This window comes from Meriones unguiculatus, chromosome 5, assembly GCF_030254825.1.
Source record: "Meriones unguiculatus strain TT.TT164.6M chromosome 5, Bangor_MerUng_6.1, whole genome shotgun sequence".
NCBI classification, from domain to species: Eukaryota; Metazoa; Chordata; class Mammalia; order Rodentia; family Muridae; genus Meriones; species Meriones unguiculatus.
The window spans coordinates 29,130,722-29,145,532 of NC_083353.1; the positions used below are offsets into that span (position 1 = coordinate 29,130,722).

At 36.5% G+C, this 14,811-nt stretch overlaps 1 protein-coding gene across 6 annotated transcripts in view; it reads left to right on the top strand.

The window, feature by feature from the left end:
- The window catches only part of Mctp1 (multiple C2 and transmembrane domain containing 1), a 564,452-nt gene that overhangs the window by 385,310 nt on the left and 164,331 nt on the right, over positions 1 to 14,811 (top strand). For all 6 annotated transcript variants that reach the window (XM_060383587.1, XM_060383590.1, XM_060383588.1 and 3 more), the window contains one exon: positions 730 to 823. In XM_060383587.1, the coding sequence (XP_060239570.1) occupies positions 730 to 823 (94 nt within the window). The remainder of the gene's footprint in view (positions 1 to 729; positions 824 to 14,811) is intronic.

Below are 14,811 nucleotides of genomic sequence, written 5' to 3' on the forward strand. Positions count from 1 at the left end.
GTTTTATAAAACTATAAAACTATGTGAGTCTTTAAATTAATTATTATTTTAACAGTTCAAAAATAAATTTATTTTAAAATATCCTCTTATAAAACTAAGTTTTATAAATAGTTTAAATAAATATGTTTATTTGTAAAATGCCTCCCTATACAACTATGTAAGTTTTTAAATTAACTATTAGCAAAGTCTTTAGATGATAATTTACTCCTCATCTAAGCACTAAGAATAAAATGGTAGAAAAATAACTTGTTTAGTGTTGACTTTCTCAATAACCTCGTGTCTGAAGAGTGTGAGGAGTGTTATGTAACCAGTCACTGAAGAGTTAAGACTGTTTAGCATGGTCTCCAAACTGTCCTATCTGCAGATGACTTTTTCGAGGCGCTTTAATAGAAGACATGGAGAGGAACCACTGGAGACCTCTGCTCATAGCTCACTGCTCGGCATCTACTGAGTGTTGGTTACACTTTTGTTCATGGTGTTTGTGCTAATTTATTGCAGAAAATAACATCACTAATTACATAATCTTGTGTGTGCATGCGCACGGGTGTGTACACGAGGGCACATGTGCATTCCCGACACAGGAAGGATAATTGGGCTTGAAAAAGCGCAAATGATCTTTTGACCCCTGAGACAGCAGTCTAAGAAAACTTAGTGTTTTCTAATCATATGTTTGAGGCTTCTTTAGGCTTTTTTTTTTTTTTTCCTAATGCCCATGTTTGGGTTTTTCAGAGCCCACTAAGGATATTTAACAACCTAAAAGACGTGGGATTTCTCCAGGTGAAGGTCATCAGAGCAGAAGGTTTGATGGCTGCTGACGTCACGGGTAGGTGATGATGCAATTTTCCCTTTGTATATATCAAAAAGTGAGCCAAGTCAGTACAATAAAATAATCCAGCATTACATTTCATCTGAGCGGATCATTGAAGTCAATGATTTAAATAGAAAGATGCAGTGTTGGTCTCACAAAAGGTTTGATAATCCCTGATTGCCTACATAGTTCTGTATTTTAAACACAGTGTGATACCACTAAAAATAAATAATAAAAATCAAAATAACGTCTAAATTGTTGTCCTGCCAATGTTTAGTCGATGCTGTAGGATTGATGAGTCCAGGTATTTTTACTTCTGCATACTGACCAACACAGACTCCTGTTCTGTCCATTATCACAGCTTTGCTAACACACATGGAATAGGCTGTGTCATTCAATAAAAAGTTCAGTAATGGAATACTCAGTAATTACTATGAATGCTTCATCTTTGAGTCGCTGCTATAATTCTCTAGGTACACAATTTCTTCAGCATGCTATAAAATAACTGTGTATCTAAACGAGGCATATATGTGACTTTTCACCCAGAACATAGGTGTGTGAGAACAGAAAAATGAGTCTGTGTCTTCTATCACTTGAGTATCACTGTTTGTTCAATATATTAACAAAGGAGATGATGGTTTTTATATCAAGATATAATTAATTAATAATTACAGAATGAATTAATTGTTTTGTTTGGAGCTATCACCATTCATTTGTCATTTAATTCAATAAAGATTTGAGGGATGTTTGTACGACCCATTGAATTATCTATGTCAAATTGGATGGTAAGGTAGGATTTGCCAGTTTCATGGAAGTTTCATTGTGCTGGGAAACATTGGCTTATTATTTATAAAAACAAGCACATCATTCTAAATGTTAAGCAAGATGGCCTTTATAAAGTTACAGACTCAGCTGAAGAAAATACTGTAATTTTCTTACTGTCCAACCATCTACAAATCACTATGTCCTTCTTTAATTCATTCAGTTAAATTGAAAACATGCTAAAAGATAATTCCCATCAAAATTAAACCACAGATGTTTGCTCCAAAATAGGAATATTTAAAATTTAATATTCACATATCATCAAATGAGTATACTATATGACTGACATAAAAATTCAGGGATTTGTTATTTCTTTGAAAAGATGATCGCCAACTCATTTGTAACTGAAGAAAAAAACACTTTAGAAGCATATATGGATACCTGGGAAGGGTGGGCCTGTGGGTGGCTGCAACCTCTGAGTGTGAGCTACCTTAGCTGTTGGTGATAAAGAACTTGTGAGTGGTGAGTTTATTTATTTCCCTTCTTAAAAATTTGCTTTCTTGTGTAGTTATCAATAAATTAATCTGTGCACAATAATTTCATATAGAAAAATCCACATACTGTTTATTTGAAATGCTTAGCTACCTGACATTATTCAAACTGAATGTAATTGTATCAGTTTGTCTCCTCTTAGAAGCTGTCATTGATTTTAAAACTTCATGAATATGCAAACTAGGTTAACCTACTTGGCCTGAATGCCACTATGGAAGTTAAAGTACATGTTCTTTCAAAGTTGGAAAAAATAGAGATATTTCTTTTCTAAAGGCTCTATGTAAATCAATGTGAATAACAATAGCCTTTCCACTAGAGATTCAATGAGATATAATTTTTATTTGATAAAGTGAACATTAATTTGGGGAATCCTGAATAACTGAATCTCAATTTTTTCCTTTAGTTTTAAAGATATAAATCTGATAATTTCTCATTCCATGCTGACCTTATAATCTAATGGGCTCTGGATTGAACAAGAGAGATGTTGAACTATTCAGGAGGAAGTAGATAATTTAGTCTTTGACCTTGTTCACCCTTGGACCTTCTATGTTTTTTATAACATTTGTGATGGTGGCAAAAATTAAGAAGAGAAATAAATGTCTGAATATACTATTAATAAAAAAATAATCTTACTTCTGAAATTATAAACAATTTCGGCACAAATAAGCTTTTCATGTATTTTGACATTTCTTTATAGAATTTTGAAAAGTTGATATTCATCTTAGTGGTTAAGGACAGTATAGCTCTGCCGAATGAGGAACAAAAGTAGAAAGATGGGATTGACTGGACTGGTCCATCTTTAGGTCTTCAAGCAAGCATCCATCTAGCCCAGTGGTCCTCACCCTCCCTAACGCTGGGACACTTCCACACAGTTCCTAATGTGGTGATCCCAACTCTAACATTATTCTTGTTGCTACTTCATAACTGTGATTTTGTTACTGTTATGAATAGTAATGTAAATATTTTTGTAGTTAGAGGTTTGCCAAGGCAGTTGAGACCCCAGGTTGTGAGCTACTGATCTACAGTATTGTGGATGGATTTGGGGGGCTTTAGATCATGGGTAATTCTCTATACTAAGCCAGGGATATTTTCTGACCTGGTACAAATGAGGCTGTAATTAGAAGATATTTGGCTTCAGAATACTTTTCTAAACATATCTAACAAGACAAACTTGACCAACTTTCATATTTGTTAAAATGCTTTTAATTATTATAACATACAATCACATAACTTAAGCACAATTTTAATTAACACTCCAAACTTAAATGAGCACAGGGAAAAAAGATTCTATAGTCTTTTAAGTAACTATCAATCTTACCGCAGTTACAAAGAATTTTTTCCTTTCAAAATGTGAAATTTTTCTTTTGTTACAACACACCCATTGAGAAACATTGTGATACTGTGTTAACGCTGTGTGAAGAAAGAGCAATTGAGACTCTTTGAATGAGTGAGTATAAAGCACAAATTACTTTTTAATGAAACCCTCAATTCTTTTCCTCTCCACAAAAAGCCTATAGCCTTGTCCGGCCGAACACTGCTACAGTAGGTCACTTCAGTTAAGCCCCTAATAAACTATTGATATTCAATGGTAGTTTTTTCTTCGGTCTCAATAGCCCAGTGTTGGACAGTGCACTTCAAATCATTAAGGTTAATACAGATTTTAAAAAGAGATTAACTCTGGTGGTTAAGGCCTCAATTTACAACTCCCACACATATGCACACTCTGAGCACAGCACAAGAGTGGATTGAAATTTCAGTCAAATTGTGGACCGCCTTTCACAGCCTGAGAAAGTGGCACTAGGGTTTGAAAAGTTAGTGCACTAAACTAAGGTAAAAAGTTTCGGCGACTGAAAGATACTTCTAAGTACAACTTACTCACCTCCAGCTACCCCGTGAGAGGTTGCTGTTTCTTTGTGCCATCAAAGCACAAACTAGCGGCTGTGTGGTCCTGTTCACTGGGAAGAATCTCACCAATATGAAACCACATGTTTCCTAAAACTTGACAGATTATGGGACCAGAAAAGCCAACTGGGGAATGTGTGTGTGCCTCTGTGTGTCTGTGATAGAAAATGAAATTGTCTTTTTCTTGCTCCTTATTATTCTTTGTCCTTAAGTAGGGCCTAATTTCTGCCTGTAACAGGGCATTTCAAGTCCTCCATGTTGAATGAGGCTTTCTCAGAGTCTTTACACCTGAGTGATGAGTTCTTTCAAATTTCAAAAGAAAGAAGAGTGCTCTCATCTGCCCCAGCCCCTCCTGCTTTCTCCATGTTGTGAGATCTCTTCCTCAGCCCTTCTCTGCGCTTTCCCCTGGGTTGTGATGGTTCTCCAGCCCCTCCTCTTCATTTTACCAGGGTTGTGGGAGGTTTTGTTGTTTTTGTTTGTTTTTTGTTTTCCCCCTGAGGAAGAGGTCATAGCCTCTCCAGGGAGACCAGCCTGTTGGTTTCAGAAACAGGGATATGGGAGAACTGTGAAACCTTCAAAGATGCTCTGCCTTGCCACTGTGTTAAAAGGTGCATGCACCAAACTGGAGTGTCCCAGGTGAATGGATTTGGAAAGGAATGCACCCTCTCTTTCAGGGAGTTATAGAGGGAGAAGAGAGAGAGGACTTATCATTAACAGTCACTGAAATTGTCCCATTAAATGAAGATTTTTCTCCCCAAACTAAGCCATTCACAAAGACCTGTATAATGTCAGCTTCATAATCTAGAAAGCGACCAGTTATTAAAGAGAAATGTTTAATGCCCCTTTATTTGCATAGACTTTTTCTGTGTTTTCCTTTTGGAAAACTGTCTTCATTGTTGGAAAATATTTAAGTAACAAAACAGCAGAAAAAGACATGCTACAGTTTTGTTGTTTTTTTTTTATCAGTCTCTGTGATGAGAGTCTTATTATCGTACAAAATAACAGTGAGCAGCTCAGATTCATTAGCAGAGCTAAATTTAAGCCCCATTTGACAGGGTGCCTAGAAAACATTTTGTTTTGCTGTCTGTGGGCTTTAATTAAGATGTGTTCAATTTCAGTCCTCTTCAGTCTAGCCCCCACCCCCAACTTGCTGTGTCACAGAGCGGCGATCAGACACTTTGAGATGGTCCGGCCCATGACTTTGACCTTCTGCGCAGTCCGGCGTTCCCTGGGGAACCGTTCAGCTCATGAGGTCTGATTTCACACTTCAGGATGCCCCAGCTCTCTTAACAACGACAGGGAGACAAAGCCCTTTAGAGCAGGCCGCATGGGGACTTGTTTAAATTGGAAACCAGAGAGGAGTCAAGGAACAAGGTTAGGGGCTGCAGAATAGTGCTTTTAATAAAGAGCTCACAGCTCTGGCTCAGCTCAAAGAGGTCTACCTCTGTACAATTAATTGAGCCATTTATCTGGAGCATCTTAGGCCTCTACTTTCTCACAGAATTGCGTGGTAAATATCAGCTAAGAAGCAAATGAGAGATACATGAAGTGAATTTTAACACTTTGATTGCTGTGCTTCCAGTCTTCATTAAAAGTAAATTTATTTGTATTTCTGACCTCATTATCAGTAGGCTGCCTGCATTTTTATTGGTTCCTGTGATTTCCAGCTTGAGTGTGTCATGAAGGTATATTTTATACAGAGATTGGAATTTATTATTCCTGGCATTTTCCCTGAACATTATGGGTCTATTCAGAAAAAAAAAAAAATGAAAAGGCAGTTGGAGAGAAGAAAGCAAGTCAGTTCCTGGAAAGTATGATAGAAAGTTGGAGAAATGGTATCATGTGTGCATGCATGCATGCATACATACATACATACATACATATTAGACTGTTTTTAAATCATATACTCTCCTTAAAAAATAACTTGTGGGTTCTTTTAGCCAAAGTGTACAAAATGTATGTATTTATTGCCATCAAATGCTCTTTTTGTTGAAACAGAAAATAAATATTACAATCGAACAGTACACTTTATTTCTATTATATATCTTCATTAATGAAGACATTAACATATAATAGAAGTTTTCTTAACAGTATACTTTGATAAAACGTTTTACCCAATTTGCAAAGCATCAGAGCTTGATGTTTTGTCATAATTAGATGCATGACTTAAAAAACATTCTCATGTCCAAACTCACACATGAAAGAAGCACTAATGTTCTTCACTGAGAATGAGACTAAGCAAAAACGAGCATCACAAAGACAAGCAGCAGCTCGGCTTCCTTCCTTCTTTTACATCACACACCTTACCTAGACATAAAACTTTCTTTTAATAATTGCATTTTTTTTAAAAATCATACTGTAAATGAAGAAATGGAAAAGTATTCTTTTAAGACTAAGCCATTCTTATCAAATAGTTGTTAAAAACATAAATGAACATCGTAATTTAGTATGAATACTGGAGTAACCTGAGTCTGAACCAGTATTTCAAGTGGAACTACAGAAATCATGTGTGATTCGTATGCAGGTCACATGGTTAGGAGATTCTGCTTTGAAAGAATAGGCAGGACGACAAAGAGATTAATAATTTGGTTTGATATGCTGTAGAGGTGAAGAACTATGGGATGAGAAAGTGGTGGTCCCCTATCAATAGGAAATGAAGGAGAGAGAAATACTATAAAATAATTAGTCAGGTTCTGTGCAACCAAGATTACAGAATGATCCTTTGAGTAACGAGATGGAGAATTGCTGATGTGCCTTGTAAGGCCAGCCTCAGGATTTCCCTCTGTGTGGAAGATATCTGAAGATGGTGTAATCATTTCAAATTAAATTATTCTTGATATTTTTGTTATACTAAAATGTAGTTCTATAAATAAGACATTCGCTTCTTAGAACAGTGGATCTTCAGTGTAGAGAAGACCTTAATTTTATGTAGGGTTCTGAGGGGGGGAGCAGAAAGAGAGAACCATTTACTATAGAAATATTTGGATTGTATAATCATATAGTTAGAATCCTAAATCACTGAACAGTCAAGCCCAGGAGAATGATTAAAGACTGATGCCAATGGGAATACCGGGAGAAGGGTACATGGCTTTGTCTTTGGTCCATGCTAGTAACATTTATTTACTAACAACTTTGACAACATAATTGACTGCTTGCTTATTAAATTTGCCAAGAGGGCAAGTTGATTCATTTATATAAGACAAAAATATGTGTTCAAAATATCATAAGCCTTTCTGTGTACATATATAAATAACACATATGCACTATATATGTTGCTGCATTACTTTAGACTGTTATTGTTTGCTGTGTGTGTATATATATATTTACAGACTGAAATAATAGAGTTTATCCAATAAATAGGCATCAAAAATATAAATCTAAGGTCTTACATGGGTTAAAACAGAAATTTTTGCTTTTATGGTAGAAAATATGTAAAATGTTTTAAGCTTACAGCTGGGTTTAAGCATTATAAAAGTGAATTATGCATACACTAACCATTGTTATCAAAAATGAAAGTCAAATATTGAGAATGATACTTTAGTGTCAAAGAGAACATTGATAAACTGATAAGAATGCATTTTCAACTGAAACATATTTTAATCTTGGTATTTATAGTGATATAAATGAAAATAGATTCAAAATAATAACAATAATAATTAATATTTTGAGTGTGTAAGATACTGCTTTGAATTTGTCACAAGGATTATCAGAATGAATATCACAATTATGTGAATAAAAACTATTGTTATTCCAGTTTTTATAATTTGGAAAACTGAAGAGTAGAAAGATTGTGAGATCAGCTAATTCTCTCTGTGTCTCTGTCCATGCCTCTGTCTCACTTTCTGTCACACACACACACACACACACACACACACACACACACACACACACCAGCTCATGAACAGAACAACCACACAGATCTGAATCCTTGTTTTAGGACCCCTTCATAACTACACTGCATAAGATAGACCTGGGGAGGGTGTCTCTCATTATTTTGCACTTCCAAGCTCTACCCCAGGAAGGTATAGATAGGAGCTATCAAAGGAATAGTGGCCACGGTGGTTCATGTCCAAAGAGCCTTCTTCCTAGCAAATCTATTTCATTTTATTGAAAACAGATTTGTGTTCATACAGTACATTGTGGTTGTGCTTTCCTCTACCCCAACTTCTCCCGGGTGTCCCCACCCACCTAAACCCACATTCTCTCTCCCTTTCATTAGAAAACAAACAAATAGTAATAATAATAATAATTAATAATAATTAGATAAAATGTAAACAAACAAACCCAAATGGGACAAAACAAACAGGAAAAAAAGCACAAAAAATACATACAGACAATGATGAGACACACACATTCATACACATAGAAAACTCATAAAAATAGATATCCATATGATATAAGCAAAATGTAATCAAAAGGGGGTTTAATTTAGAGCATTAAGTAAGTCACAGAAGCTTTGTGGGCAGAAAGGACCTAAAGCATAGACTCTGTCCTCCTTCTGCAGAGATAGTATTAATCTCTTAGGGAAGAATGAGAAGTGGTTTCTCCTCCACATTAGCAAGTTACAAAAAAACTGGCAGCAGCTTATTCCCGCTGCTCCCCAACAGCAAAATGAACCCTACATGCCAACAGTTGGCTGAATTCTAGTAACAAACCTTAGGCATGTACACCTGATTCACACAATATAAATCTCACACACATAAATATACAAAGAGAGACATAGGTATGACATACATATATCCCTAGCTGCAAGAGAGCCTAGACATATTCCTCAGGGCTCACTGGGCTCTGGAGCACAGGGAGAGAGTATACAGGAGGATTAAGATGAATGTTCATCCAGCCACACTGTCCCACACAGGAGGTCAAGCCATGCACCTTTGTCGTGCTTTGCCTGGCAGAAGCTGTGCCTTGTTTTCTACCTAACATTTTAATTTGAATTTTTCAATTACCACAGAAGAAAATTTAAGTGTAAGAGTCATAGATAACATAATTTTGTTCTCAATATAAACATTTTTTTTTCAAAAATTACAATTCTGAAAGAATCAGAAATTCCATTGAAGAAAAATTCCCTATCTTTGGAGCTGTTGAGGCAGAGTCTGGATGAGCCCCTGGTTACCCGGATGAGCTTTGTAACTTTTCCTTACTGCAACTTTCAAAACCATCAGATTCTGAGGTAGTGGCAACAAAGTGACTAACAGTCCTGAATGAAATATTTAGTAAAATACGGGAAACACTATTGTAACACCAGACACCTGACAGTGATAATTTTCAATTGTGTTTTCTTTGAGTGAGAGAGGTTTTTTTTTTTAAGGTTACTAAAATTTTAAGTCTAAAGGGTTTTATTACATTATAAAAGGTCTCTCTAATTAATCAGTTTACTTATAGAGAACCTGCTCTGAAATTCCATGCTTTTCTGCAGGAGAGTCTAATTAAGTACTAGAGACCCTGAAATATTTAGGAAGGTTGCCACAAAGAGTTTAACGTTTTTATGCTTATTGTATATGAAACATGTGAATCTGTGCTTGTAAAATAAACATCATTTAAATAATGTTCTATCAAGATGAATTAAAAATGAAGGTTTTCTAGGTAATGTAGACTTTCTTCATTTTATAGATTCATAGTCTTCCTTTTCTTTGTGTTCCTGTTTCTCAATATTCACATTTTACTTGCCATTCTTTGATTATAAATTCCAAACTTCTGGAGTCTATTAAAAGGATTCAGTTTTAGGATTCAATAATGCATCTAGCTACACGTAGTCCTGCTTTTCCTGGATATTCTTCTCCATATAGTTTTAGATTGCAAGGGAGATTACAAAGTTAAAAGTAACATATTGTAGGTGCTATTAATTTCTCAGAAGTGTGGTTTGGGAAGGAGGGATTGGAAGGAGACAAGGGAGGGGGCCACAGATGGGATACAAAGTGAATAAATTGTAATAAATAATAAATAAATAAATTACCCAAAGTTTGGCATCTGCTTTGATACCCTGCTGGGTAGAGTCTTTCAGAGGCCCTCTGTGGTAGGCTCCTGTCTTGTTCTCTGTTTTCTCCCTCTTGCAATGTCCATCCCCTTGGCCTTTCTAAATGAGGACTGATCATCTTACCCAGGGTCCTCCTCCTTGCTTAGCTTCTTTAGGTGTACAGATTTTAGTATGTTTATCCTATATTATATGTCTAGTATCCACTTATAAGCAAGTACATACCATGTGTGTCTTTCTGCTTCTGGGTTACCTCACTCAGGATGATCTTTTCTAGTTCCCACCATTTGCCTGCAAATTTCATGATTTCCTTGTTTTTAATTGCTAAATAGTATTCCATTGTGTAAATGTACCGCAATTTCTGTATCCATTCCTCCATTGAGGGACAATGGGGTTGTTTCCAAATTCTGGTTATTATGAATAAAGTACGAACATGTTTGAGCAAATTTTAAAAAATAATCTCAACAATGGAAAACAGATGTATCAGGGCTGTGTCTGTGTGCCTCACTTTTAACTTAGGCACTATATAAGAAAATGCTAAATTCGTCAACGTGGTAGCCATATCTAGACACTAAATTTGCAGATGTGAAATAGGTCTCTTTTTTTACCTATATGCTTTAAAATAAATAAATAAACTTCTTTAAACAAAAAAGTACAGTGAATTCTAAACTTCCCAGAAAAATCTTTAGTAGAAAAGTAAATTTTCTATTAAATTTATGAATGTAAAAGGAAAACTATAAACTACTATAGGTATTGGAATCTATTTTTCATATGCACAACTGGAAAAGTTGTGTCCATTTCAAATATTATGTGAATGAAAAGGAAGCTGTCATAGAAGAATAATTTCTTGAAATCCCCAAGATGCCTTCAGAGTTGTTTGAGAACAGACCTATTGCTATAGTAGTGTCAATACGGCACCCCACTGCACAGTCTCTTCTCCCAGAAGCAAACAGTGCAGTTTTCTAAAGTTTGCATCAATGCTTCATTCCTCTCCTGTTTACCTCACACAGATTCATTGTTGTCTTTCACATTGAATTAATAATTTTCATTGTCTTTCATTGCCTCGGTATATTTATGAAATGGTAATTTTAATGGTTATGCCATACCTTAAAAACTTTTGAGATCTTCAATCATTTTGAAAGATTCCTATGGCTAGAATATATAAGAAATGTTATTGAGGACCATGATCCTCAAATGATAATAAGGCGATACTATCCAGTGTTCATGTCATTTTTCTAATTTTTTTTGTTTTGCTTTTTCTTTTTTTTTCTTTTTCTTTTTAGTTACATTTTGTTAACTGTGTCCCAGCTGTATCCCACTCCCTCATTCCCTTCCCAACCCCACACTCCCTCCCTCATCTCCTCCCTTCCCCTTTCCAAGTCCACTGATAGGGGAGAACCTCCTCCCCTTTCATTTGACCCTGTTTTATCAGGTATCTTCAGGGCTGGCTGCAAAGTCCTTCTCTGTGGCCTAACAGGACTGTTCCTCCCGTGGTAGCTCAGTAACCAAGTAGTTTTCCAAAGTAAGGGGAACAAGGAATATTTCTAATTTTTATTTTTTTAACTCATTTATTTTTTTTTATAAATTACAGTTTTTCACTTCGTATTCCAGTTGCAGCCTCCTCCCTCTTCCCTTCCCAATTTCACCCTCCCTCCCTCATCTCCTCCCATGTCATTTTTAAGGAAATTTTATTGGAAACAAATTTGGAGGAGCACTTTCGGTGTTTGGTAGCTTGGAGCTGAAAATGCTATATGCCCTACAAAAGGTTAGACAAGCTTATATGATGAAGATTGTTCCACATCTTACGTCATGTTGATTTACTTTGAATACGTAATTTAAGCAGGCTGTGCGATTGCTTCCGTTGATACCGCACTCTGAGGATCAGCGATGGTCAGGCTCTTCATGGCTGCTGCCCTTGCTCTGCAGCCCATATGGACCATGCTTTGGTTCCAGCCACCTCTATTTTCACTTTTTTAAATATTTACTTGTTTTTATTTGATGTGCGTTGGTGTTTTGCTGGCATATATGTTCATGTGAGGGTGTCAGATCCCTGAACTGGAGTTACACATGGCCATGTGCGTGCTGGGAATTGAACCCAGATCCTCTGGAAAAACGGCTAGTGCTCCTAACCACTGAGCCATCTCTCCAGCCCCCCACCCCCACTAACAGTTTCAAAACCACTTTCTCACATTATCCCCTTGACTATTCTTCACTTCTTTCAATTCTTGGCCAGAACCTCAGCTTCACATTATTACTGAAATCACGGAATTACTGAAATCAGTCTATAAACCGTGGCCTTCTCCCCTACCCTTCTAAACAATACCCACATTCTTCTATTTCCATTAACCTTCTATCACTCCATAGCACATCATACAGCCTTCTAACTATTTATAGTCAGTATTTTCCTTCGTTGCGCCATCCTCATACAATTAAATTAGAGGGACAAGGAACTTCCTCTTCCTTGGTTGTATGTTCTGGCACACAGTAGGCATTCAATAAATATTCGCTTAGCAGTTTAGTGCGTGGATTCATGGTTAACAAAATTCTATTTATTCCTCTTTTGTAATAGTTAAATTTCAAGGTCATAAGTGCTCCACTTTTATTTCATGATAGTAAAAAGGAGCATTATAAAATTTTCAGTAGAGAAAAAAGTTGGTCCGGAGAGATGGTTCAGCAGTTAAGAGCTCCTGAGTTCAATTCCCAGCAAGCACACGCTGGCTCACAGCCATCTGTAATGGGATCTGACGCCCTCTTCTGGCCTGCAGATGCACATGCAGATAGAGCACTCCTGTACATAAAATAAATAAATAAATCTTTTCTTTAAAAAAGGAAAAGAGGAAAGAGGTGTATTTGGTCTAATAAACTGACAACCGTGACTCCTGAGTGTCAATATCTGTGCCATGACTAGAGCTGTGTGCTTCATGACTTAGAGAGAAAGGAAAAGCCAATGATTATTACTCAGCTCCAGACTGAAACCCAGCGGAGACCTGCCAACAGGTGTCAGTTAATACAGTTCTACTAATCAGATGCTTAGAATGTTTAGGTCAGTTGATGAGAAAGCCTAAGGTCAAAGCTCTATTTCCAGTGGTAAAAAACAGATTGGAAGAAATCTCAACATACCTTGCTTTTTGTTCTAATAGGCCCTATGGAATTCCCTCAGCTATGACACTGTTATATGTCATGATTGAAATTCAAGTTTGCAGAAAGGACAGATGGTAACCTTGATTATCATTTTTAAAGATTAAAATATAGTCATTCCAATATGTGGCAACTGAGGAAATTAAACCAAGTGCTTACTAAATACAAGGTAGGCACAACATAAAAGCTCCCTTCCCATGGGTATGAAATGCTTTCCATGCTACTAAAAGCCTTCTGTGTTTTCAAAGACATGACAGCAAAGAGGTGTCCACTAGGTCCTCCCCACCCCCACGATTGGTGTGACACACTACAGCTAGCAAACTCTGCCACTTGTCAGCAGTAAAATGACCCTGGACAAAGCTCACCACTGATGGGTCAGGACTGATGTTCTACTCTGGAAGCAAGAATGTCTCTCAGCATCATTTGATGACTTTTACACTCAAACTACTAGTTTCAGCAAACTGACGTCACAACTTGCCACAAAACAGATAGCCACTGAACAGTGCGCCGTATGAACATTCCCACAATTCTTCACCAGTGTGTCAGGGTTATGACAAAAGTAGAAATTAGCCATTGACCTCACTCTAATTCATCCAGGATATGGTTTTGAAAATTCTCAGGAAAGATGCCTACTGGAATCAACCCTGAAATCTCTTTTATTGTTGTAAAGTGGATTTGTTAGAAGAGGAATGAAGTGGTGGAATGTGTGCTTTGAAGCCTGTTGCTGATTCAGTTTCATGATACGGGGTAAAAGACGCTTGTGTTCATTCACCTGGGATACTCTTTTTCTTATTAAAAGTCTATAGGAAAAGAGATGTCTTTTAGCATTTAGCTAGATTATAGACAACTATCCAAGCATACAAGTTTAAAGTATCTATCTTATGCATTATATTATTCATTTGTAGGTTTTTACGTAATAGAGATATTATCGAAGAGATATGTGAATCGATTTAAACGAGATATCCCTGATTAGAAATTATTATGAAGTTCACTTTTGTGGTGGTTCTTCACTTTTCAAAAAGCTAGTGGCAAACATGCCCAATCATCAGAGACCGCAAGGTCTGCCCCCCTGGGAGAGTGCTGCTTCCTCTTCCTCTTCCTGTCTCATAATTATGAAACTCTGTGCTTCCTTCTCATTGCTCTCTCTGCACTCTTCACTTACCTTTATTACAGTACTTGCAATTCTGCATAATAATTACGTATTTACATGTCTATCATGTCTACTAAATTGTGCATGCCGCGAGAGCTCGGCGATGTCTTAATCATACTTATAATTCTGGGTGAGCAGAGCAGGCACTCAATAAGTAATGAATGCTTCAGAAGGCATTCCTATTTCTCCTTAGAAAATTGTCAACATTGGAAATTGCCATGTTCTCAAGGAAGGCAAGATTCTCTTCTGGCCGTCACTGCGCTTGAAACAATCAGCACCACGTTTACCACACAGCACTGCTACAATTCCTGTCTTCCATCCATTCCAGATTCGTCATTTTCTTACATTTCTAATGAAAGAAATTGATATTTATGTCATAAAATATTAGAAATTAAGGGAGGGACTACTAGTGTCCCACAGGTCTGCCTTGGGCTTAGGAGAAAAGTGAATAAGATGAATATAAGAGATTATATGATCTACACTTTTAAGGTTTTTGGCTATTGAAAAGTTGCAAGAAGTAAAAAT